Source organism: Oncorhynchus clarkii, chromosome 18 (genome assembly GCF_045791955.1).
Source record: "Oncorhynchus clarkii lewisi isolate Uvic-CL-2024 chromosome 18, UVic_Ocla_1.0, whole genome shotgun sequence".
In the NCBI taxonomy this organism is placed as follows: domain Eukaryota; kingdom Metazoa; phylum Chordata; class Actinopteri; order Salmoniformes; family Salmonidae; genus Oncorhynchus; species Oncorhynchus clarkii.
Genome location: NC_092164.1, coordinates 54,404,565 through 54,431,032, shown reverse-complemented (window position 1 = coordinate 54,431,032; position 26,468 = coordinate 54,404,565). Strand labels below are relative to the sequence as shown.

General features: G+C 43.0%; 1 protein-coding gene across 1 annotated transcript in view; it reads right to left on the bottom strand.

The window, feature by feature from the left end:
- Window positions 1-2,406, bottom strand: part of LOC139373700 (adhesion G protein-coupled receptor B2) — a 326,533-nt gene extending 324,127 nt beyond the window's left edge. The window contains exon 1 of the mRNA XM_071114575.1: window positions 1,530-2,406. Within this exon, the coding sequence (XP_070970676.1) occupies window positions 1,530-2,397 (868 nt within the window). The 5' untranslated portion in view covers window positions 2,398-2,406. The remainder of the gene's footprint in view (window positions 1-1,529) is intronic.
- Window positions 2,407-26,468: the final 24,062 nt, after the last annotated feature.

The window sequence follows — 26,468 nt, the reverse complement described above, 5'->3', positions numbered from 1 at the left end:
GACGGTCAACAGTGACCACAAAGCAGACGGTCAACAGTGACCACACAGCAGACGGTCAACAGTGACCACACAGCAGACGGTCAACAGTGACCACACAGCAGACGGTCAACAGTGACCACACAGCAGACGGTCAACAGTGACCACACAGCAGACGGTCAACAGTGACCACGCAGCAGACGGTCAACAGTGACCACACAGCAGACGGTCAACAGTGACCACACAGCAGACGGTCAACAGTGACCACACAGCAGACGGTCAACAGTGACCACAAAGCAAATGGTTAACAGTGACCACACAGCAGACGGTCAACAGTGACCACGCAGCAGACGGTCAACAGTGACCACGCAGCAGACGGTCAACAGTGACCACACAGCAGACGGTCAACAGTGACCACACAGCAGACGGTCAACAGTGACCACACATCAGACAGTCAACAGTGACCACACAGCAGACGGTCAACAGTGACCACAAAGCAGACGGTTAACAGTGACCACACAGCAGACGGTCAACAGTGACCACACAGCAGACGGTCAACAGTGACCACACAGCAGACGGTCAACAGTGACCACACAGCAGACGGTCAACAGTGACCACACAGCAGACGGTCAACAGTGACCACACAGCAGACGGTCAACAGTGACCACACAGCAGACGGTCAACAGTGACCACACAGCAGACGGTCAACATTGACCACACAGCAGACGGTCAACAGTGACCACACAGCAGACGGTCAACAGTGACCACACAGCAGACGGTCAACAGTGACCACACAGCAGATGGTCAACAGTGACCACACAGCAGACGGTCAACAGTGACCACACAGCAGACGGTCAACAGTGACCACACAGCAGACGGTCAACAGTGACCACACAGCAGATGGTCAATAGTGGCCACACAGCAGATGGTCAACAGTGATCACACAGCTGATGGTCAACTCTTACTTTCTAAGAACTGTTTCATAGACACAGAGCAACAACTGAGAAGCTAGTCAACAATTAGACATATGGATAAACAAGCAAAGAAACATGCACACACACACACACACCCACAGATTGATCAGTGAGTCAATGTACACATCCTCACCAGCAGCCCCACCTCTCTACCACTCTGAGGAGGAGGTATTAAAATATACCTAAACAAGAATGAACTTCTGATACATATTTTAAGTCTGTTGTAAGTAACGTTAGGGCTTCTTGATGTTTGGCATTTTTGAAAGCCAATAAGAGAAATAGAACCTTTATCGAGCAGAATTCAGAAGTCCATGACCCTTTGGAGTCAAACTTCAGCTCTGGAGAATTTCTTCTGAAGATATATTCATTATATTATAATATGTTTTGGAAGAAATATAGCAGACAAAAACACCACATTGGACTCAACAACCCAATATGTCTGACACTCTGAAGTCAAATAAAAAATGCATTAGCACTTTTTTACAGCTTTTAACTAGACCAGACAACCAATAACAGCAATCTGCTTGATTGACAGCTAGTGTGTTAGCAAAACCAAAGTGAAGTGAGGCATCGCCTTACCTTGTCTGACGTCCCTGGGGGCTATGGCAATGGCATTGTTATGGTGCAGCTCTGTGACGCAGCAATCCTCAGGTAACAGCGATCCGTTGTTATGGGGCGTTGACGGGAGAAGGGGTACAGGCTGAGCCATGACCACATTGTTGTTAGGACACACACACCCCGTCTGAGTAACTCTGCAACCGTCACCGTCAGCAGCGTCACCGTCTCCATGACGACCATTGCGCAGGCACTCCTCAAACCATCGGCAGAGTACTCCACAGGTGAACTGGCTGGAGTTCTCATTGTTGATTAGCAAAACCTCGACTAGCCGGAGTTCTAGCGTTTCCTTGGTTACCGGCGGTTCATCAGGTGACGGTAGTCTCGACAGGCATAGCTCAACAAAGTTCTTGTCGAACTGTAAAAATGAATATGGTCCTTCCGATTCTAATTGGCTGCCGCAAAGGTCTATCACGTCCTGAGTTGATGTCTGTAGATCCAGCGGGCAGCTCTGATTGGCTAGATGATGGTCGAGTGGGAGGAGCATGGGGGAGTGTGATTGACAGATGGAGGGGTGACGGGTGAATCGGAGATAGAGGGAATACTTGGTGGGATCGGGGTTCTCCAACGACCAGGAACAGCCCGGCACCCGGGACGGGAACAGCTCTCTCAGAGAGAAAGATCCATACAGTACCCCTGCTACCAGGCTGGAGCACTGGGAGGGGAGGCTGCCCCCCTCTGCCTCCCTGGGAGAGCCTCCACTGGCAGCCCCATAGGCAGCGGCCAGGGTAGAAAGAGGAGCTAGAGCTAGAGGAACTAGAGCAGCCACGGCCCAGGCCACACCGAGGAGGGACGACAGCACACACAGACACACCCCGCCAGTAGTGTTCATCCTATGTCATTCGTCCTGCAGAAAAAGAGATAGGGAGGCAGGAAAGGAGAGAGGTAGAGCGAGAGTGATATAGAGAAGGGAGGGAGAGATGTAGAGAGAGGGAAGGAGAGAGGCAGAAATGGGGAGAGGAGAAGGAAGAGAGAACAGAGTCAGTACTTTTGAGAAAGCAAAAATCAATTCCAAAACAATATGTCTGGCAGAATGAGAATGTGATATACCAATATCAGTCTCAATTCTTTCTCTTCACATGCTCTCTCCTTCACAGTCTCTCTCTCTCATATTCTCTCCTCACAATCTTTCTCCCTCACATTTCTCTCCCTCACATTCTCTCTCCCTCACACTCTCTCTCCCCTCAGAGTCTAATAATAACAAAGTTTATGGTCATGGTTCCGTCATGAAGGTCGCTCTGCCTCTGACACACACACACACACACACACACACACACACACACACACACACACACACACACACACACACACACACACACACACACACACACACACACACACACTCCCCTGGCGGGCTGGATTAAAGGGGCTGATGACTTGGCTGTTGAGACGTGAACAATGTACCCCACTCGACACAGCCCGGCTGGGACAGACTCACCCCTCCAGACACACACACACACACACACACACACACACCCTGCCGAGTGTCTTACCTAAGGCGATGGGGCAAACCAGTACCCTCGCCGTCACAGTGCCACCAGCCTGATCTTTACACATACACGCTTACACTCACACACACAAACATGTCCACACACATACATACAGACATACATACAGACATACATACAGACATACTGATCCAATAAGGGCCGCAAACAAAGCTCAAGAAAATCAACATTCATATTTTATTCAGTTTTACCTCACGTTCATTTCTAAGAGGCTTTCAAATGCCTCAGCATGGACATGAAGATTTAATGGCAGAAACACTGAGTGAGCTCTATCGACTGGTGTACGCTCAACTCAATTAACCTCATGATAACATGCACACACACTCCAAACCAGTCTGTCTCCCTCGTGATGGAAATGTGAGTTTAACTCATTATGAGTAAACCCTTTTGAAGTTGACTGTTTCTACCCACTCATATGGGTTATATTTTGTTGTTATGTTTTTAACTAGGCAAGTTAAGAACAAATTCTTATTTACAATGATGGCTGAGGAACAGTGGGTTAACTGCCTTGTTCAGCAGCAGAATGACAGATTTTTAGCTTGTCAGCTGGGGGATTCGATTGAGCAACATTTCAATTATGGTCCCAATGCTCTAACCACTAGGCTACCTGCCGCCCCAGATGATCAGAAGGGCTGGCAGAATGATCATATAATCATGTAACAGTCAATTAGGGGAAATAATCGTGAAGTCAAAATAATAATATGATGAGGTGGCTGGTGAAACTTTGCTTCTTGAAAGTCCAATATCTTGAAAACATATCTGCTGACATGCACAAAAATGTGGGACTGTATCCGAACTAGTGTTGCACGGTAAACCAAATACGGGTACTTTTTTGATACTAGAACATGAAAAATGGTTTGGTTCCAGAATTTTGCTTACTCTTGGTACTTGTGTCTCACGGATCAAGTCTGCCTGTTAGCGCAGCTGATGTCCCCCATGGAGCGCACCCTGCCTTCTCCACTCAGCCTGCACTGGGAGTCTGGGCTCCCCATGGAGCCAACCCTGCCTGCTCCACTCAGCCTGCACTGGGAGTCTGGGCTCCCCATGGAGCCAACCCCGCCTGTTCCACTTAGCCTGCACTAGGAGTCTGGGCTCCCCATGGAGCGCACCCTGCCTGTTCCACTCAGCCTGCACTGGGAGTCTGGGCTCCCCATGGAGCACACCCTGCCCGCTCCACTCAGCCTGCACTAAGAGTCTGGGCTCCCCATGGAGCGCACCCTGCCTTCTCCACTCAGCCTGCACTGGGAGTCTGGGCTCTCCATGGAGCGCACCTTGCCTTCTCCACTTAGCCTGCACTGGGAGTCTGGGCTCCCCATGGAGCGCACCCTGCCTTCTCCACTCAGCCTGCACTGGGAGTCTGGGCTCCCCATGGAGCACACCCTGGCGGCTCCACTCAGCCTGCACTGGGAGTCTGGGCTCCCCATGGAGCGCACCCTGCCTGTTCCACTTAGCCTGCACTGGGAGTCTGGGCTGCACCCTGCCTGCTCCACTCAGTCTGCACTGGGAGTCTGGGCTGCACCCTGCCTGCTCCACTTAGCCTGCACTGGGAGTCTGGGCTCCCCATGGAGCGCACCCTGCCTGTTCCACTTAGCCTGCACTGGGAGTCTGGGCTGCACCCTGCCTGCTCCACTCAGTCTGCACTGGGAGTCTGGGCTGCACCCTGCCTGCTCCACTTAGCCTGCACTGGGAGTACCGTTCTCAAAATAATGTCCATGACAACATACAGGCTAGAATAACTTTACGATGCAAGAAGATACCTGAACCTTCCAGCTTCGTTGGCTAACTTTCCTTTACAGCTGAAACTACATAAATTCAACACCTTCGTACTTTGTTTGTGATAATATGCAAATCATAATGCAAAATATGCTGATTTAAAACCTGATTGCCACCAAAAACTTTATCCATTCACTTAATTGGTCTCCCTCACGTCTCTCACTCAGCCAAAGATTATATTGCCTCAGCAAACTGAGGACTCTGACAGGCTGCACCACTCCTGGCTTGTGAATGACAGTCATTACTGGTTAAAGAGACACACACTTTTATAAAATAAGCTACATCGATGCAAATGTGGTTGATCAGTACAATAAAATGGAAGGGAAACAGCCCCATGAAATCATACAAAACAAGCTCAATAACTCAATGCATCCACACATTCCTAGGCTACATCTTGATTTACCCAGTTTATCAATAGAGATTTACCATTCAAATAAATGATTACCATTATGTTGTTTGTAGTTAGATTGGTAAAAACAAAGTCAAATTGATTGTATAATTGGTTCATAAATGCATTACATGGCTGTCTCTGAAGAATTCTGCCCTAAAACATTTCAAATGTAATAATATTGAACCTTAAAGATGCCAAATGATTGAACAGAGCATTAGCTGAGTTTATCTGTCTGGATCAAGTGCCATTCTGTGACTTTGGCTAATATGCCTTCTTTTTTTGCTGTGGTATCGTTTTGGTATCAATTTGGTATCAAATAAACGTGAAGGGTGTCACCAAAGCTACTGTATGTCAGTAGCTCATTTTCAAAGATGCATTATGATGCTTTACAAGCTCAAAAACTTTTGTATCAAAAATAATAATAACCGTGGCCCATCACAGTCCTAATGATCACACTCAGCTCTGACAGTTAACAGTACAGTCTACACATACACACACCTCATAACATTGAGAGAGAGAGAGAGAGAGAGAGAGAGAGGGAGAGAGAGAGAGAGAGAGAGAGAGACAGAGAGAGAGAGAGAGAGAGAGAGAGAGAGGGAGAGAGAGAGAGAGAGAGAGAGACAGAGAGAGAGAGAGAGAGAGAGAGAGAGAGAGAGAGAGAGAGAGGGGGGGGGAGAGAGAGAGAGGGAGAGAGAGAGAGAGAGAGAGGGAGAGAGAGAGAGAGAGAGAGAGAGAGAGAGAGAGAGAGAGAGAGAGAGAGAGAACAGAAGGACACAGAAACAGGTTGTTATTGTAATGCATACTGTACACTTAGGTTATTATTCTAATACAACCAGTTCATTGATTAATGGATAGTGGCCACACTAAAAGAGATCAGATCTTTCTAACCAGGTGTAAATCGTCCATTATGATCCACTGTGGGTAACCACCTCTGGAAGAGGACAAGGACAGATATCACTGCCAAGTGTCAGAGCACCAACTCATTAAATATAATGGGAAATGTGAGACAGAGGAGAAAAGAGAGAGGAAGAGAGAGAGACAAAGAAAGAGACAGAGGGGTTCATTTCATGACTGCTGCTTATCTTCATACACTGATGCGTTTTCCATTAAGAGCTGACAGAGAACTGCTTTACTCTGGGTAACAATAGGTCCAGTACTGGCCAAGTGTAGACACTCACACACGCACACACACACACACACTGCAGATCTATTTCAGGGTGTAGGACAGTTATGGGAAGCTGCCCCATGCAAATACTACAGAGAATTAAATTACACAGAGCCCAGGGAATCAAAAATTAGATAGCTAGATAAATGAGCGGTGTTGAAAAACATTTTTGTCAAATATTTCCCTTTTGTGCCTTATCAAAAAAGTATTATGCAATGTCATGTGTGTGTATGTGCATATTATATGTGCATGACCATGTGTGTGTGTGTGCATATTATAAGTGCATGACCATGTGTGTGTGTGTGCTTTTCTCTTCATTCGCTGATGAAAGGGCTGCTATAAGAAGCTGAGAGGCTAAAGGCCACTTTAAGAAACTGAAGGGCTGATGGTAAGAGGCTGAGGGCCAGGGTTAGAGACTATGTCAAGAGTCTCCCCACAAAGGACTGTGACAATGAGCGACTGTGAGGAGGGTACAGCTAGTCTTCACTAATGAGTCTCACAAAGACATGAAAGGAAAAGAGGGAGAGAGTGAGGGAGGGGAGACAGATGGAAGGTAGGCAGGCAGGTAGAGGGCTAGGACTGGAGAGGGAGAGAGAAAGAGAGAGTGAGAGAGAGAAGAGTGTTGGGGTGGAGAGATGAAGAGAGAGGACAGGGTCAGGGGTGGGGAAGGAGTGGAGGGGGAAAGGAGAGGCGAGAGATACTGTAAATCAGATGAATAGATAGATGGAGAGGGGGTTAAAGGGGTTTAGAGTGGGGTACAGGGGGAAAGAGGGGGGGTTAGTTTATATATGTATGTATGTATATATACTGTATATATATACACCTTTATTTAACTAGGCAAGTCAGTCAAGAACAAATTCTTATTTACAATGACGGCCTACTCCGGCCAAAAAACGAACAACGCTGGGCCAATTGTGCGCCGCCCTATGGGTCTCTTGCACTGAGATGCAGTGCCTTAGAATGCTGCACCACTCAAGTAGAGGGGGTAAAGGGGGGAGAATGGGGATATAAAGGGGGTAGAGGAGGGATAGAGGGGGGTGGGGGGTATAGGGGGATAGCTGGAGAAAGCATAGAGATAGTATGACAACAGAGAAAATCATACGTTCCTGCAATATTTCTGCTGTATAATGTATAAACCAAAGTAACTGAAGTGAAATATCCCCAGCTGATTGTTGCTTTGGGGGAACTGTAGAACACTTCCCTTGTGCCGGAAACAATGTGCATTGACATTTCCCGAAAGTATTTAGAATACAAAAGCCAGTCAATATCAGCCACCCACAGCTCAGTTCCCTCTCTCATTCTGTCCTTCTCTTCCTCTTCCTCAGTGAAGACATGTTCTAAGCAGGAGATCACACAGGTAAGAACCGAGACAAAGGAAAAAGAAAGTGACAGAAAGAGACAAAACACACACAACCCACAGCTGCTTTCACTTATTAGCAGGGAATGCTTGCTTTGAAATGCACAGCTACAACCAGCGGACGCGGAGTAACCATGGCAACTTATCATTTTTGAATGTTGGACTTTTTTTACGGTATTTTTATTCGTTTTTTTTTAAAGGCTTACTTCATGGGCTTTCATATGTGTGGCGGCCTAGGGAAACCCCTTCACATCGTAACATTTTGACTTTTAGATTCTTGAAAAGTACAAACTGTCCCAAATCCAGGTATTTTTAAATCACTGAAATATCTTTATCAGAACCCGAATTATGAGCTTTTAAAGTTGACCTCAGTCGACATGAAGTAAAAAAAAGAGAAAACGTGTATTATTTTGAAACAGCAACTGCTGGTATGGTTTACATTAATTAATGTAACTAATTATTATATTGTACAATACTAGATACAGTGTCTTGCAAAAGTATTCATATCCCTTGGATTTCTTCACATTTTATTGTATTACAAAGTGGGATTAAAATGGATTTCATTGTAATGTTTTGTCAACAAATCTACACAAATCTACTCTGTAATGTCATATCGAAGAACAATTCTAACATTTCTTTAAGATGAATACAAATTTGATATATAGTGCATACATTAAGTATTCAGCCCATTTGTTGAGGCAAGTCTAAATTAGTTCAGGAGGAAAATTTGCCTCAAAAAATCCCATACATTACATGGACTCTATGTGAAATATTAGGGGTTGATATGATTTTTGAATGACTAACCCTTCCTTTGTCCCACATACATGCAACAGATGTAAGGTCCCTCAGTCAAGTATTTCAAGCACACATTCAACTACAATGACCAGGGATCTTTTTGAAAGCCTCATAAAGAAGGGCAGCGACTGGTAGATGAGTCACAATAACAATCTCTTTAAGCATGGTCAAGTGAATAATTATGCCGTGGATTACATATTGAACCACCCCGACACATAGGTCACTGGGGATTTTTAAAACAGCTACAGTTACAGAGTTCAATCTCATTGTATTGACTCCACAATAATGACTTAAATGACATAGTGAAAAGAAGAATACAAATATAGAGAATGCAAATATTCCAAAACATGCATCTTGTATGCAACAAGACACTAAAGTAATACTACAAAAAATAAACACGGCAACGGAGTACCCTTTTTGGCATAAATACAAAGCCTTATATTTGGGGCAAATCCAACACACCACTGAGTAACTGCCTTCTTATTTTCAGGCATGGTGGTGACTGCATCATAGTATGGGTATGCTTGACATCGGCAAATACTGGGGAGTTTTTTCAGGATACAAAAATAACTAGCTAAGCACAGGCAAAATCCTAGAGGAAAACCTGTTTCAGTCTGATATACAGAGCCACTGGGAGAGGAAGTTACAGTTTTGAATTAAATATGCTTTAAAATCTAAGGCAATACTTGAAAAATGCTGTCTAGCCATGATCCCCAGCATCTTGACAGAGCTTGAAGAATTATGAAAAGAATGTGCTAATATTGCACAATCTAAGTGTGTAAAGCTCTTATCAATTTACCCAAGAAAACTCAAAGGTGTTTCTAACATGTATTAACTCATGACTATGAATACTTATGCAACAACTATATTTTTGTTATTTATTTATATCAATCTTTTTTAAAGTATTTTCAGCATTTTGTATTTTGTGTAGATATGTTGACAAATAATTACAATTAAATCAATTTTAATCCCACTTGGTTACACAATAAAATACACATTTATTTGAATTGAAGCCAAAGTAATGTAAATTTCAGTGTGATTATGAACAGTCAACAACAAATCCTTAGAAAGAAAAACATGAAAGAAACTATGTACAATACAACACATATACGTAATTGATATTCAGCTTGCAGGAACGGGTACTGGAACGAGTTGCCGACATCACCATGGCCAGGAGGAACAATCTCATCTACTGAGAGATGAGATAAAAATCAGTTTTTCATAGAGGCATAGTAAAAACAATACAAATACTCACAACATAAACCTACTGTATAACTGATCAGAGGACAGTAAAATAGTACAGCACAATTGTGTAAAAGCAAATAAAGTGATTCGGTAGTGTCGTCTGTTGACTGTGACCTGGTGTTGTTGAAGGCCCAGATGCAAATGGCCAAGGATCTAATTCATATTAATATTAATGAATGTGACTCTCTCTCTCTGACAAACAAACACAAAGAGAACTCTACAATATACAAACAAAAATGACTAAGGCATCGTTCTTACCTTAGCGGAGTTCTTCATGGTGACGACCACCTTGGATCCTGCACTGGTCAACAGATCCATGAGCATGCCCATTCCCTTCACTATCTTACCCCGAGGGAAGAGAACATGTTTCAGTGCTGGAACAGTCTTATTCATTTGGGTCCACAAGAAAGTGAATTGTCATGGAGACCCAAATGTTTTAAACACACACACACACACACACGCACGCACGCACACACACACACACACACACACACACATACATACACACACACACACACACACACACGAAAAGGTCTCTCTTCCTCTTCAAACCGCCATGTTTATATCATGTCTATCTTAATTGATTCACATGAACTTGTTTGCTAGCTAACTTGTTTTGTGGGATACAGTGATGAAAAATACCACAGTTTATGAAATAGTCAGTGAAACATTTAGGCTAAAATAAGCTGCAGCAGCTTGTCTTCAAACTTGTCTTCAATACTTCAATATTCAGTACTGTCACTTCAACAGGACTGGCTGGCTATAGCCTACCATGAACAAAGATAGAGTAGATGTAGGTAATGAAGCCCTGAGTTTATAAAGTTAATGCATGGTGTACTTAACTAGCTAGCTAACTAGCTTAACATACCTTGTTTGCTCCTCGTTGAAGATGCTCTATCATCTCTCCATCCATGATGAGGTGACAGACGATTGTTGGGAAATAATCCTTCCTTACAGGTAATTCAGAGCATACTGTCAGCTCCGCTCAACGTAGTGACAACTAACTAGGAGGCAAGCTAAATAACACAGCTAGAATCATTGCTATTTAGAAATAAAAACTGTGACAGTAGATGGGAGGGGTTAGGCGTAGCTGAAGGATGCAACTAAAAACAAACAAAAGATAACTATTGTAAAATATACTGTGTCCCAAAAATGTAAACTACCGGTCAAAAGTTATGAACACCTACTCATTCAAGGGTTTTTCTTTATTTTAACTATTGCCTACACTGTATAATAATAGCGAAGACATCAAAAATGTGAAATAACACATATGGAATCATGTAGTAACCAAAAAAGTGTTAACCAAATCAAAATATATTTTATATTTGAGATTCTTCAAATAGCCACCATTTGCCTTGATGACAGCTTTGTACACTCTTGGCCTTCTCTGAACCAGCTTCACCTGGAATGAGTTCCCACATATGCTGAGCACTTGTTGGCTGCGTTTCCTTCACTCTGCGGTCGGACTCATCCCAAACCAGCTCAATTTGGTTGAGGTCGGGGGATTGTGGATGCCAGGTCATCTGATGCAGCACTCCATCACTCTCTTTATTGGTAAAATATCCCGTACACAGCCTGGAGGTGTGTTGGGTCAGTGTCCTGTTGAAAAACAGATGAGTCCCACTAAGCCCAAACAAGATGGGATGGTGTATCGCTGCAGAATGCTGTGGTAGCCATGCTGGTTAATTGTGCCTTGAATTCTAAATAAATCACAGACAGTGTCACCAGCCAAGCACCCCCACACCATAACACCTCCTGCTCCATTCTTTACGGTGGGAAAAACACACCGCATCTCACAAAGACACGGCGGTTGGATCCAAACATCTCCAATTTGGACTCCAGACCAAAAAACACATTTCCAACGGTCTAATGTCCATTGCTTGTGATTCTTGGCCCAAGCAAGTCTTTTATTATTATTGGTGTCCTTTAGTAGTGGTTTCTTTGCAGCAAATCGACCTGATTCACACAGTCTCCTCTGAACATTTGATGTTGACATACTTGAACTATGTGAAGCATTTATTTGGGCTGCAATTTGGTAACTCTAATGAACTTATCCTCTGCAGCAGAGGTAACTCTGGGTCTTCCATTCCTGTGGCGGTCCTCATGAGAGCCAGTTCCATCATAGCACTTGATGGTTTTCGTGACTGCACTTCAAGAAACTTTCAAAGTTATTGAAATTTTACATATTGACTGATCTTCATGTCTTAAAGTAATGATGGACTGTCATTTCTCTTTGCCTATTTGAGCTGTTCTTCCCATAACATGGGCTAGGTTTTTACCACCCCTACCTTCTCACAACACAACTGATTGACTCAAACGCATTATTTAAGAAGGAAAGACATTACACAAATGTACTTTTAAGAAGGCACACCAGTAAATTGAAATGCATTCCAAGTGACTACCTCATGAAGCTGGTTGAGAGAATGACAAGAGTGTGCAAACCTGTCATCAAGGCAAAGGGTGGCTACTTGAATAATCTCAAAAATAAAATAGATTGGTTTAACACTTTTTTGGTTACTACATGATTTTATATGTGCTATTTCATAATTTCATGTCTTCAATATTATTCTACAACATAGAATATAAAGAAAAACACTAAAGAGGCATTTCTGCTGCCTCTGAAAAACATCAAAAGAAAGATGCCCAGGGTCCCTGCTCATCTGTGTGAGTTTGCCTTAGGCATGCTGCAAGGAGGAATGAGGACTGCAGATGTGGCAGGGCAATACAGTGCCTTGCGAAAGTATTCGGTCCCCTTGAACTTTGCGACCTTTTGCCAAATTTCAGGCTTCAAACATAAAGATATAAAACTGTATTTTTTGTGAAGAATCAACAACAAGTGGGACACAATCATGAAGTGGAACGACATTTATTGGATATTTCAAACTTTTTTAACAAATCAAAAACTGAAAAATTGGGCGTGCAAAATTATTCCACAATTACATTGATGGAAGCCACAATCTATCTGCAATATTAAGGCTGATCTACCCCATAAAAAACGATAATTCATGACTAACTAGAAAATGGGAAGAATTCTCACCTGTGCACTCGTTGACACCCCCTCAAATATTAAAAGCAATGGATTGGTGTAACTGTATTGGTAGCCAATTCATCTACTCCTATCCAATGCTTTTACATCTGTGAGGGAAATGAAGGAGAGTATTTTTCAAAACTTTTGTAACAGCGCTCACTGTAACCCCTAGTTTCCGCTTTACACGTCATCTCCCAACGTTCTCAGACATGAATGAATGTTGAGTACTGACTTGTATCATGGGTGACCTGGCTGATCCAATATCATAGACAGTGAGACAGACCTGCCATGCAGCTCCGACTTTGGCTACATTAGGCAACACGTCACACATTTTTTAAATTGAGATGAATTCTGTACTAAACGTCTTAGTTAGATGTAAAATTGCGCAACTAAAACGTCCTCTGCAAAAACTTCTAAATGAATTACAGATTTATTGAGTTATGTTAGATTCATTCTGGGGAATTTGAGGAATTGAAATAGGCTTCTACAGTGTATCATGGAGGACCAACATCATTAACCAAATGCAGAATTGGTCAGGAAACACACCTCCAATACTGAATTATCATTTTTCTAATGGGCAACGGAAAAACACAAGTGCCAAACAACATATTCAGTGGATCTTTAAGTAATCATACAATATTTTTATATTACTAGAAAATGAAGAGTAACCAAAACAACCAAAATCTCAAGATGCACAAAAACAGAACAACGTTGCATTTTGGCCTTTTCCCAACAGTGAATTGGGATGACATCCGACGAGCTAAGTGATGGAAGTGACTGATCATGTCTGTGTGTGAGTGTGTGTGCGTGTGTGTGTGTGTGTGTGTGTGTGTGTGTGTGCGTGCGTGCGTGTGTGTGTGTGCGTGCGTGTGTGTGTGTGTGCGTGCGTGCGTGCGTGTGTGTGTGTGTGTGCGTGTGTGCGTGTGTGCGTGCGTGCGTGAGTGTGTGTGTGTGTGTGCGTGCGTGCGATCTAAAGCCAGTGTTATGTTGGTCGCTGCAGTCTCTCTGTAGTTAGGTTTGGATTCATGAGAGTAAGCTGATCCTAGATCTGTGATATGGACAACCTATATTATTGTAGCATAATGGTATAATAGTTTAGTCTAGAGGACTGTAATAGAGAGTAAGGTGCCTTTGCTGAGAAAATGTAGCTCAATTATGCAACAGGATCCCGTGGTTTTACCAATTTGATCTCAGATTCTGACAGATTTGACCTCAGATTTATCCATGTTTCTCTCAAATGTCAATGTTTTGTGTTTTTGGCACCCTGGGTTGACTCCTCCTGCTCATCATTGTTCCATTTCTCCAAATGCCACATTTCGAAGTAAAGGGTTAAGGTTTGGGAAAAGGTTAAAACTTTAAGTTTAGGCATTCATTCTAAATGGTTTAGTAAAGGGGTAAGGTTAGGGTTACAACCAAATAATGTTTTGACCACTGGGATTGAACACACAACCCTTGGATCCAGAGTCATGGGATTACCCCCATCCGTCACCCGACACACAATGTCCAAGCCAAAAGAAAACTAACAAACCTACTTGATTATAATATAGCGATCACTGTTGCCCATTGTGGCCGGTTTTGAAGGCATTTCAAATCCAATTGTATTTGTCACAGGTGCCAAATACAACAGTGAAATGCATACTTACAAGCCCTTAACCAACAATGCCGTTTTAAGCAGTAAAATAACAGTAGCGAGTCTACATACAGGGGGTACAGGTACAGAGTCACTGTGCGATTGCACAGTTTAGTCAAGGTAATTTAGGTTATATGTCGATGTGGGTAGAGTTAAAGTCAGATAATAAACAGAGAGTTGCAGCAGTGTAAAAGATGGGGGTGTAACAATGCAAATAGTATGGGTAGCGATTTGATTAGCTGTTCAGGAGTCTCATGGCTTGGGGGTAGAAGCTGTTTAGAAGCCTCTTGGACCTAGACTTGGCGCTCCGGTACTGCTTGACGTGCGGTAGCAGAGAGAACAGTCAATGACTAGGGTGGCTGGAGTCTTTGACAATTTTCAGGGCCTTCCTCTGACACCACCTGGTATAGAAGTCCTGGATGGCAGGAAACTTGGCCCCAGTGATGTACTGGGCCCTACGCACTACCCACTGTGAGGACGGCCCAGTACCCGTGGTCCTATGGACATGGACTGATGTTCAATGTCGAAGTCAATATTGAGCGACCTGCCTGGCATCAAGGAACATTAAAAAAAGCGTGATGTCTTCTCTGATACACAGTGACACACACACACACACGCACACACACGCACACGCACACACACACACACACATACTGACAAACACACAAACCCACACAGACGTAGAGTGTTCCATCGAGACAGTAACAAACTGTTCTCATCATACACACACACACACACACACGCACACACACACACACACACACGCGCACGCACGCGCACGCGCACACACACACACACATGCACGCACGCACGCACGCACACACACACACACACACACACAAACACACACACACACACGCACACACACGCACACACACACGCACACACACACACACACACACACACACACACATACTGACAAACACACAAACCCACACAGACGTAGAGTGTTCCATCGAGACAGTAACAAACTGTTCTCATCATACACACACACACGCACACACACACGCACACACACACACACACACACACACACACACACACACACGCACACGCACGTGCACGCGCACGCGCACACACACACACACACGCACACACACACACACACACACACACATATACTGACAAACACACAAACCCACACAGACGTAGAGTGTTCCATCGAGACAGTAACAAACTGTTCTCATCATACACACACACACACGCACGCACGCACACACACACACACACACACACACACACACACGCACACACACACACACACACACACACACAAACACACACACACACACAGATAGAGGGGAACAAAGGCAGGTATTGTAAGAGGCTGAGGGATCAGTGTGTTTGAAACATGTCTGAATCTAAGAGAAGGAGATCACAGGGTGAAAACGGGAGAGGACACACTGGATACATCTCAAACTGGGAAGAGTGGAGAGAGATGAGAGGAGATGAGAGGAAAACAGAAGAGGAGGAGAAAAAAGAGAGTAAGGGCGAGTAGGATGTACTAATAGGGATGTCATCTTAGACTGGGTTGAGAGGAAAGATGAGAGGAGAGAGAGAACGAGAGAAGGTTGATTAGCAGTAAGGAGAGGTCAGATGAGAGGAGAGAGAGAAGAGGTTAATGAGGAGTGAGGAGAGGTCAGATGAGAAAGAGAGAGGAGGTTGATTAGCAGTGAGGAGAGGTCAGATGAGAGGAGAGAGAGAGAGAGGAGGTTAATGAGGAGCGAGGAGAGGTCAGATGAGAGGAGAGAGAGAGGAGGTTGATTAGCAGTGAGGAGAGGTCAGATGAGAGGAGAGAGAGAAGGTTGATTAGCAGTAAGGAGAGGTCAGATGAGAAAGAGAGAGGAGGTTGATTAGCTGTGAGGAGAGGTCAGATGAGATGAGAGAGAGAGGAGGTTAATGAGGAGCGAGGAGAGGTCAGATGAGAGGAGAGAGAGAAGGTTGATTAGCAGTAAGGAGAGGTCAGATGAGAAAGAGAGAGGAGGTTGATTAGCTGTGAGGAGAGGTCAGATGAGAGGAGAGAGAGAGGAGGTTAATGAGGAGCGAGGAGAGGTCAGATGAGAGGAGAGAGAGAGGAGGTTGATTAGCAGTGAGGAGAGGTCAGATGAGAGGAGAGAGAGAGGAGGTTGATTAGCAGTGAGGAGAGGTCAGATGAGAGGAGAGAGAGAGGAGGTTAATGAGGAGCGAGGAGAGGTCAGATGAGAGGAGAGAGAGAGAGGAGGTTAATGAGGAGCGAGGAGAGGTCAGATGAGAGGAGAGAGAGAGGAGGTTGATAAGCAGTGAGGAGAGGTCAGATGAGAGGAGAGAGAGAGGAGGTTAATGAGGAGCGAGGAGAGGTCAGATGAGAGGAGAGAGAGGAGGTTAATGAGGAGCGAGGAGAGGTCAGATGAGAGGAGAGAGAGAGGAGGTTAATGAGGAGTGAGGAGAGGTCAGATGAGAGGAGAGAGAGAGGAGGTTGATTAGCAGTGAGGAGAGGTCAGATGAGAGGAGAGAGAGAGGAGGTTAATGAGGAGCGAGGAGAGGTCAGATGAGAGGAGAGAGAGAGGAGGTTAATGAGGAGCGAGGAGAGGTCAGATGAGAGGAGAGAGAGAGGAGGTTAATGAGGAGCGAGGAGAGGTCAGATGAGAGGAGAGAGAGAGGAGGTTAATGAGGAGCGAGGAGAGGTCAGATGAGAGGAGAGAGAGAGGAGGTTAATGAGGAGCGAGGAGAGGTCAGATGAGATGAGAGAGAGAGGAGGTTAATGAGGAGCGAGGAGAGGTCAGATGAGAGGAGAGAGAGAGGAGGTTAATGAGGGCGAGGAGAGGGACAGAAAGGAAGAAAAGGAGTGGATGAAGAAAGCGGTATGTTATCTAACACTGGGAATAATGGATAAGAAAAATTGGAAATGAGAGGAGTGAGGGGAGAGAGGAAAAAGAGGAGGAAGAGGCGGATAATGTTCACCAGCAGTATTATCAACCAAGAATTGTGACAGAGACGTTCTGGATGAAAATGTCACCCCCTGTCATCTCTCCCTCTTCCAGCATCCTCCCTCCTCTATCTTACCCCATTTCCATCCAGACCAACCTAACCTTATCGTCATGGAGACAAGCAGCTAAAATGTCACCAGCTGTCAGCTGAGGTAGCAGAGTGTGTTTGTGCCAAATGGGTTTGTGTCACCTTATTCCCTTAATCCCTTTATAGTGCACAACATTTCATATGGTCTCTGGTTCAAAAGAAGTGCACTACATTGGCAATATGGTGCCATTTGGAACATAGATAGTATATAAGGGGGAAATAGCATTACAATTTAAAAAATACCCTCGTCAAATACTGTACCACTATGAATTACCCGAGTCAAATGCTGACCCAAAATATATTACACTAGCCTAATAATGTACCACTATGTGTTACCTTAGTCAAATAATGTACCACTATGTATTACCCTAGTTTGTTAATGTATCACTGTGTTATACCCTAGTCTAATACTGCACCACTATGTTATACCCTAGTCTAATACTGTACACCTATGTTATACCCTAGTCTAATATACCCTAGTGTAATACTGTATCACTATGTTATACCCTAGTCTAATACTGTACCACTATGTTATACCCTAGTCAAACACTGTACCACTATGTTATACCCTAGTCAAACACTGTACCACTATGTTATACCCTAGTCTAATACTGTACCACTATGTTATACCCTAGTCTAATATACCCTAGTGTAATACTGTTTCACTATGTTATACCCTAGTCTAATACTGTACCACTATGTTATACCCTAGTCAAACACTGTACCACTATGTTATACCCTAGTCAAACACTGTACCACTATGTTATACCCTAGTCAAACACTGTACCACTATGTTATACCCTAGTCTAATACTGTACCACTATGTTATACCCTAGTCTAATACTGTACCACTATGTTATACCCTAGTCTAATACTGCATGACTATGTTATACCCTAGTCTAATACTGTACCACTATGTTATACCCTAGTCTAATACTGTATCACTATGTTATACCCTAGTCAAACACTGTACCACTATGTTATACCCTAGTCTAATACTGTATCACTATGTTATACCCTAGTCTAATACTGTACCACTATGTTATACCCTAGTCTAACACTGTATCACTCACTATGTTATACCCTAGTCTAATACTGCATGACTATGTTATACCCTAGTCTAATACTGTACCACTATGTTATACCCTAGTCTAATAATGTACCACTATGTTATACCCTAGTCTAATACTGTACCACTATGGTATACCGTAGTCTAATAATGTACCACTATGTTATACCCTAGTCTAATACTGTACCACTATGGTATACCGTAGTCTAATACTGTATCACTATGTTATACCCTAGTCTAATACTGTACCACTATGTTATACCCTAGTCTAATACTGTACCACTATGTTCATTAGAGCATCCATGTAATGCAAGTTAGCTTTGGTTGACTTTCAACATGATTTCACAACGCGCTTGATTATGTTCAGTCCAGACTACGCTTTCGACTAGAAGTCACTGTTTGTGTGTATGTATGTGTGTGCGTTTGTGTGTGTTTAATGTGTGTATTTTGGTCTCCAGGGAATTAGAAAGAGCCCCCAACAGTATCCAGTGGGCCTGGGAAACTAAGAAACACTGTGGAACACAGAACAACACAGCTCTGCTGTGCTCGCTTCTCTTTCTCAGTGATATGAGACACTTCTGCCAAAATAAAACAAGATTACACCATTCTATTCACTCTGCAAAACAGGAGGAGGGAGGGAGAAAGAGAGCAAGAGAGCGAGAAAGAGAAAAAGAGAGAGAAAGAGAGAGATTTTAGTGCTGTTTCAGCAACCACACACACAAACGTCCAGAGCCTTGCATGATCAAATAACATGTCCATTGAAAGATGTGTAATCCCTGAACATACACTAATTTAGGAGATGACATTGAGAAAGGGGAGTCATCCAAAACATGTTTCAAATGGATTTCATTTTCAACGAGGGAAAACGCAATATTCCATCAATGTGTGTTTGTTTGTATGTATGTGTGTGTGCAGGTGTGTGTGTGTGTGTGTGCGTGCGTGCGTGCGTGCGTACGTGCGTGCGTGCGTGTGTGTGTGTGTGTGTGTGTGTGTGTGTGTGGGTATGCATAGTATGCATTTCAGTAAAAAGTTCAGTAGATTGTGTGCTGTGTAGAAACCTTACATCGAACAGCCAGGGGTCCTCAGGCAATTTGGGATATATTAGTACAGGCAAAATTACAGGACTATATGAAAACTCAACGTGATAACATTGACATCTTGTTTTCTCTCAGAAACCTGCTCTGGTAAAACACCAAAATATGTAAAAAAAAAAATGTATTTTAAAGAACTTGATAATGTCTTCATGAAAAACTGCTAAAATAACTGTTTTCACACATTGTACTCCTTGTGTTAGACAATTGCCGTATAAATAAATACCAGCTAAATTGAAGTGGTAATTTGGTGTGTAATAAAATATGTCTCATCATTTGGCAGTAGTATTTCTATCTAGAAGAATGCTGTATGGGCCACTCTGCAGCTGATGTCTATTAGATGGAAAAGACTAAACATCAAAATATGGTTTGTTAATAATATTGATATTGATCCAACTTGATTAATTTGACCTCATCTTTATCCCGGCTCCCTGTGGTGTGTGTGTTTGTATGTGTGTGTGTTTGTGTGTGTTTTTGGCAAGGAAAAAGGCAATATTTTTGGCTTAGTGGGTAGGTTTAGCGTTAGGTTTAGAATTAGGGTTAGGATTAGGATTAGAATTAGGGTTAGGAATTTGGTTCAGGGTTAGGGTTGGTGTTAGGCTTAAGGTTCGGGGTTAGGGTTAGGGAAAATAGGATTTAGAATTGGAATCAACTGTGTGTGTGTATGTGTGTGTGTGTGTGTGTGTGTGTCTGTGTGTGTCTGTGTGTGTGTGTGTTGGATCCTCGCTAACCTTAGTTCAATGCTTGTCCCATCCCACCCCTAAACATACACTATATTTACGAAAGTATGTGGACACCCCTTCAAGTCACACAAGCTCACAGAATGGGACCGCCGAGTGCAAAAGCACATAGCACGTAAAAACTGTCTATTCTCGGTTGCAACACTCACTAACGAGTTCCAAACTGCCTCTTTAAGCAGAGTCAACATAATAACTTTTTAAGGCCGAGCAGCCGCACACAAGCCTAAGATCACCACACGCAATGCCGAGCTTTGGCTCGAGTGGTGTAAATCTCGCCACCATTGGACTTCGGAGCAGTGGAAAAGAGTTCTCTGGAGTAATGAATCATGCTTCACCATCTGGCAGTCCGACGGACAAATCTGGGTTTGCCGGATGCCAGGAGAATGCTACCTGCCCCAATGCATAGTGCCAACTGTAAAGTTTGGTGGAAGAGGAATAATGGTCTAGGGCTGTTAATCATGTGTCAGGCTAGCCTCCTCAGTTCCAGTTAAGGGAAATCTTAACGATACAATTGACAATTACATTTAAGACGAATCTTTGCTTCGAACTGTTGCTTTGTCGCAACAGTTTGGGGAAGGCCCTTTCCTGTCTCAGCATGACAATACCCCTGTGCACAAAGTGAGATCCATACACAAATGGTTTATCGAGATCCGAGTGGAATAACTTGACACGCCTGCACAGAGCCCTGACCTCAACCCAGTACAACATCTTTGGGATGAATCGGAATGTCGACTGAGAGCCAGGTCTAATGTGGCTCATGTGGCTGAATGGAAGTCCCCGCAGCAATGTTTTTATCTCCTCTCTCTATCTCTCACTAGCTGCAGAGCAGAGTTCCCTTTGAAGTGTAGCCAGGCAAGATATTCATTTAATTATCTCCATTCTCTCTTAATTTCCTCCCTGTTTTTTTTAGGGCTGCGGAGCGAGAGATGAAAGGAGGTGAGCTGACACTGCAGGTATACTGTACCTGTGTGTGTGTGTGTGTGTGTGTGTGTGTGTGTGTGTGTGTGTGTGTGTGTGTGTGTGAGTGTGTGTGTGTGTGTGTGTGTGTGTGTGTGTGTGTGTGTGTGGGGTTGACGTTTATTGGGATGATATTTGTCCTGGAGCCAGAGCTGAACGATTTCAACTAGAAACAGTGGCAAAGCCAAAATGATATATATATCGTAAAAATTCATGAAAACAAAAGATAGCTTTTTGGTCTTAATGTAAGGTTAGGTTAGGCATTAGGGTTACCGGTGTGGTTAAGGTTAGGTTCGGATTTTACTAATTTGTGGCTGTGCCAGCGAGTGGCCACCAAGCAGATCTGCCTTCAGTCCATGAGTAATTCTCAATAAATTCTAACCTGCATGTGTGTATGTTTGTGTGTTCTTGTCTGCAGTTGTTCATGCCTGCAAGAAGCAGACACAGTAACAGACACACACACACACACACACACACACACACATACCTCCCCCTCTCACATATGTGTGTACTTTAAGTAGGAGAGAAACAAGTGAAGGTCTCATCTTCAGATGAAGTCAGAAGTTTCCATATACAGTGCCTTGTGAAAGTATTCGGCCCCCTTGAACTTTGAGACCTTTTGCCACATTTCAGGCTTCAAACATAAAGATATAAAACTGTATTTTTTTGTGAAGAATCAACAACAAGTGGGACACAATCATGAAGTGGAACGACATTTATTGGATATTTCAAACTTTTTTAACAAATCAAAAACTGAAAAATTGGGCGTGCAAAATTATTCAGCCCCCTTAAGTTAATACTTTGTAGCGCCACCTTTTGCTGCGATTACAGCTGTAAGTCGCTTGGGGTATGTCTCTATCAGTTTTGCACATTGAGAGACTGACATTTTTTCCCATTCCTCCTTGCAAAACAGCTCAAGCTCAGTGAGGTTGGATGGAGAGCATTTGTGAACAGCAGTTTTCAGTTCTTTCCACAGATTCTCGATTGGATTCAGGTCTGGACTTTGACTTGGCCATTCTAACACCTGGATATGTTTCTTTTTGAACCATTCCATTGTAGATTTTGCTTTATGTTTTGGATCATTGTCTTGTTGGAAGACAAATCTCCGTCCCAGTCTCAGGTCTTTTGCAGATTCCATCAGGTTTTCTTCCAGAATGGTCCTGTATTTGGCTCCATCCATCTTCCCATCAATTTTAACCATCTTCCCTGTCCCTGCTGAAGAAAAGCAGGCCCAAACCATGATGCTGCCACCACCATGTTTGACAGTGGGGATGGTGTGTTCAGGGTGATGAGCTGTGTTGCTTTTACGCCAAACATAACGTTTTGCATTGTTGCCAAAAAGTTCAATTTTGGTTTCATCTGACCAGAGCACCTTCTTCCACATGTTTGGTGTGTCTCCCAGGTGGCTTGTGGCAAACTTTAAACAACACTTTTTATGGATATCTTTAAGAAATGGCTTTCTTCTTGCCACTCTTCCATAAAGGCCAGATTTGTGCAATATACGACTGATTGTTGTCCTATGGACAGAGTCTCCCACCTCAGCTGTAGATCTCTGCAGTTCATCCAGAGTGATCATGGGCCTCTTGGCTGCATCTCTGATCAGTCTTCTCCTTGTATGAGCTGAAAGTTTAGAGGGACGGCCAGGTCTTGGTAGATTTGCAGTGGTCTGATACTCCTTCCATTTCAATATTATCGCTTGCACAGTGCTCCTTGGGATGTTTAAAGCTTGGGAAATCTTTTTGTATCCAAATCCGGCTTTAAACTTCTTCACAACAGTATCTCGGACCTGCCTGGTGTGTTCCTTGTTCTTCATGATGCTCTCTGAGCTTTTGACAGACCTCTGAGACTATCACAGTGCAGGTGCATTTATACAGAGACTTGATTACACACAGGTGGATTGTATTTATCATCATTAGTCATTTAGGTCAACATTGGATCATTCAGAGATCCTCACTGAACTTCTGGAGAGAGTTTGCTGCACTGAAAGTAAAGGGGCTGAATCATTTTGCACGCCCAATTTTTCAGTTTTTGATTTGTTAAAAAAGTTTGAAATATCCAATAAATGTTGTTCCACTTCATGATTGTGTCCCACTTGTTGTTGATTCTTCACAAAAAAATACAGTTTTATATCTTTATGTTTGAAGCCTGAAATGTGGCAAAGGTCGCAAAGTTCAAGGGGGCCGAATACTTTCGCAAGGCACTGTACTTAGGTTGGAGTAATTAAACCTCGTTTTCAACCACTCCAAACATTTCTTGTTAACAAACTATAGTTTTGGCAAGTCGGTTAGGACATATACTTTGAGCATGACACAAGTAATTTTTCCAACAATTGTTTACAGAGAGATTATGTCACGTATAATTCATTGTATCACAATTCCAGTGGGTCAGAAGTTTACATACACTAAATTGACTGTGCCTTTAACCTCTTTGATCTCTAGGGGCGCTATTTCATTTTTGGATAAAAAACGTTCCCGTTTTAAGCGCGATATTTTGTCACGAAAAGATGCTCGACTATGCATATTCTTGACAGTTTTTGAAAGAAAACACTCTGAAGTTTCAGAATCTGCAAAGATATTGTCTGTAAGTGCCCCAGAACTCATTCTACAGGCGAAACCAAGATGATGCATCAACCAGGAAATGATCAGAATTTCTGAAGCTCTGTTTTCCATTGTCTCCTTATATGGCTGTGATTGCGCAAGGAATGAGCCTACACTTTCTGTCGTTCCCCCAAAGTGTTAGCAGCATTGTGACGTATTTGTAGGCATATCATTGGAAGATTGACCATAAGAGACTACATTTTCCAAGTGTCCGCCTGGTGTCCCTGCGTCGAAATTGGAGCGTAAAGCCAGGTGCAATTATTTTTCCATTTGAGAGCAAGGAGAAACCAGGCTTCCACGAAGGATATATCATTGAAGAGATATGTGGAAAAACACCTTGAGGATTGATTCTAAACCACGTTTGCCATGTTTCAGTCGATATTATGGAGTTAATTTGGAAAAAAGTTTGCGTTTTGAGGGCTGAATTTTCGTTTTTTTTTTTTTTTTTTTTTTTTTTTTGGTAGCCAAATGTGATGTACAAAACGGAGCTATTTCTAATACACAAAGAATCTTTTTGGAAAAACGGAGCATCTGCTATCTAACTGAGAGTCTCCTCATTGAAAACATCAGAAGTTCTTCAAAGGTAAGTTATTTTATTTGAAGGCTTTACTTGTTTTTGTGATAGTTGCCTGCTAAATGCTAACGCTAATGCTAACGCTAATGCTAACGCTAAATGCTACGCTAGCTAGCTACTGTTACACAAATGATTGTTTTCCTATGGTTGAAAAGCATATTTTGAAAATCTGAGATGACAGTGTTGTTAACAAAAGGCTAAGCTTGAGAGCTAGCATATTTATTTCATTTCATTTGCGATTTTCATGAATAGTTAACGTTGCGTTATGGTAATGAGCTTAGGTCTATAAATAGAATCCCGGATCCGGGTTTGGTCGTCGCAACAGGTTAAACATCTTGGAAAATACCAGAAAATGATGTCATGGCTTTAGAAGCTTCTGATAGGCTAATTGACATAATTTTAGTCAATTGGAGGTGTAACTGCAGATGTATTTCAAGGCCTACCTTCAAACTCAGTGCCCCTTTGCTTGACATCATGGGAAAATCAAAATAAATCAGCCAAGACCTCAGAAAAAGACACAAGTCTGGTTGATCCTTGGGAGCAATTTCCAAACGCCTGAAGGTACGACATTCATATGTACAAACAATAGTATGCAAGAATAAACACCATGGGAACACGCAGCCATCCTACCACTGAGGAAGGAGACGTGTTCTGTCTCCTAGAGATGAACGCACTTTGGTGCAAAAAGTGCAAATCAATCCCAGAACAACAGCAAAGGAACTTGTGAAGATGCTGGAGGAAACAGGTACAAAAGTATCTATATCCACAGTAAAACGAGTCCTATATCGACATAACCTGAAAGGCCGCTCAGCAAGGAAGAAGTCACTGCTCCAAAACCGCCATAAAAAAGACAGATTACGGTTTGCAACTGCACATAGTTACAAAGATCGTACTTCTTTGAGAAATGTACTCTGGTCTGATGAAACACAAATAGAACTGTTTGGCCATGATGACGATCGTTATGTTTGGAGGAAAAAGAGAGAGGCTTGCAAGCCGAAGAACACCATCCCAACCGTGAAGTACGGTGGTTACAGCACCATGTTGTGGGGGTGGTTTGCTGCAGGAGGGACTGGTGCACTTCACAAAATAGATGGCATCATGAGGTAGGAAAACTATGTGGATATATTGAAGAAACATCTCAAGACATCAGTCAGGAAGTTAAAGCTTGGTCACAAATGGGTCTTCCAAACGGACAATAACCCCATGCATACTTCCTAAGTTGTGGCAAAATGGCTAAAGGACAACAAAGTCAAGGTATTGGAGTGGCCATCACAAAAACCTGACCTTAATCCAATAGAACATTTGTGGGCAGAACTGAAAAAGCGTGTGCGAGCAAGGAGGCCTACAAACCTGGCTCAGTTACACCAGCTCTTTCAGGAGGAATGGGCCAAAATTCAACCCACTTATTGTGGGAAGCTTGTGGAAGGCTAACCGGAATGTTTGACCCAAACAATTTAAAGGTAATGCTACCAAATACTAGTTGAGTGTATGTAAACTTCTGACCCACTGGGAATGTGATGAAAGAAAGAAAAGCTGAAATTAATTATTCTCTCTACTATTATTCTGACATTTCACATTCTTAAAATAAAGTGGTGATTTTTTTATTTATTTTATTTCACCTTTATTTAACCAGGTAGGCCAGTTGAGAACAAGTTCTCATTTACAACTGCGACCTGGCCTAGATAAAGCTAAGCAGTGCGACACCAACAACAACACAGAGATACACATGGAATAAACAAACGTACTTTCAAAAACACAATATAAAACATCTACAGTGCCTTGCGAAAGTATTCGGCCCCCTTGAACTTTGTGACCTTTTGCCACATTTCAGGCTTCAAACATAAAGATATAAAACTGTATTTTTTTGTGAAGAATCAACAACAAGTGGGACACAATCATGAAGTGGAACGACATTTATTGGATATTTCA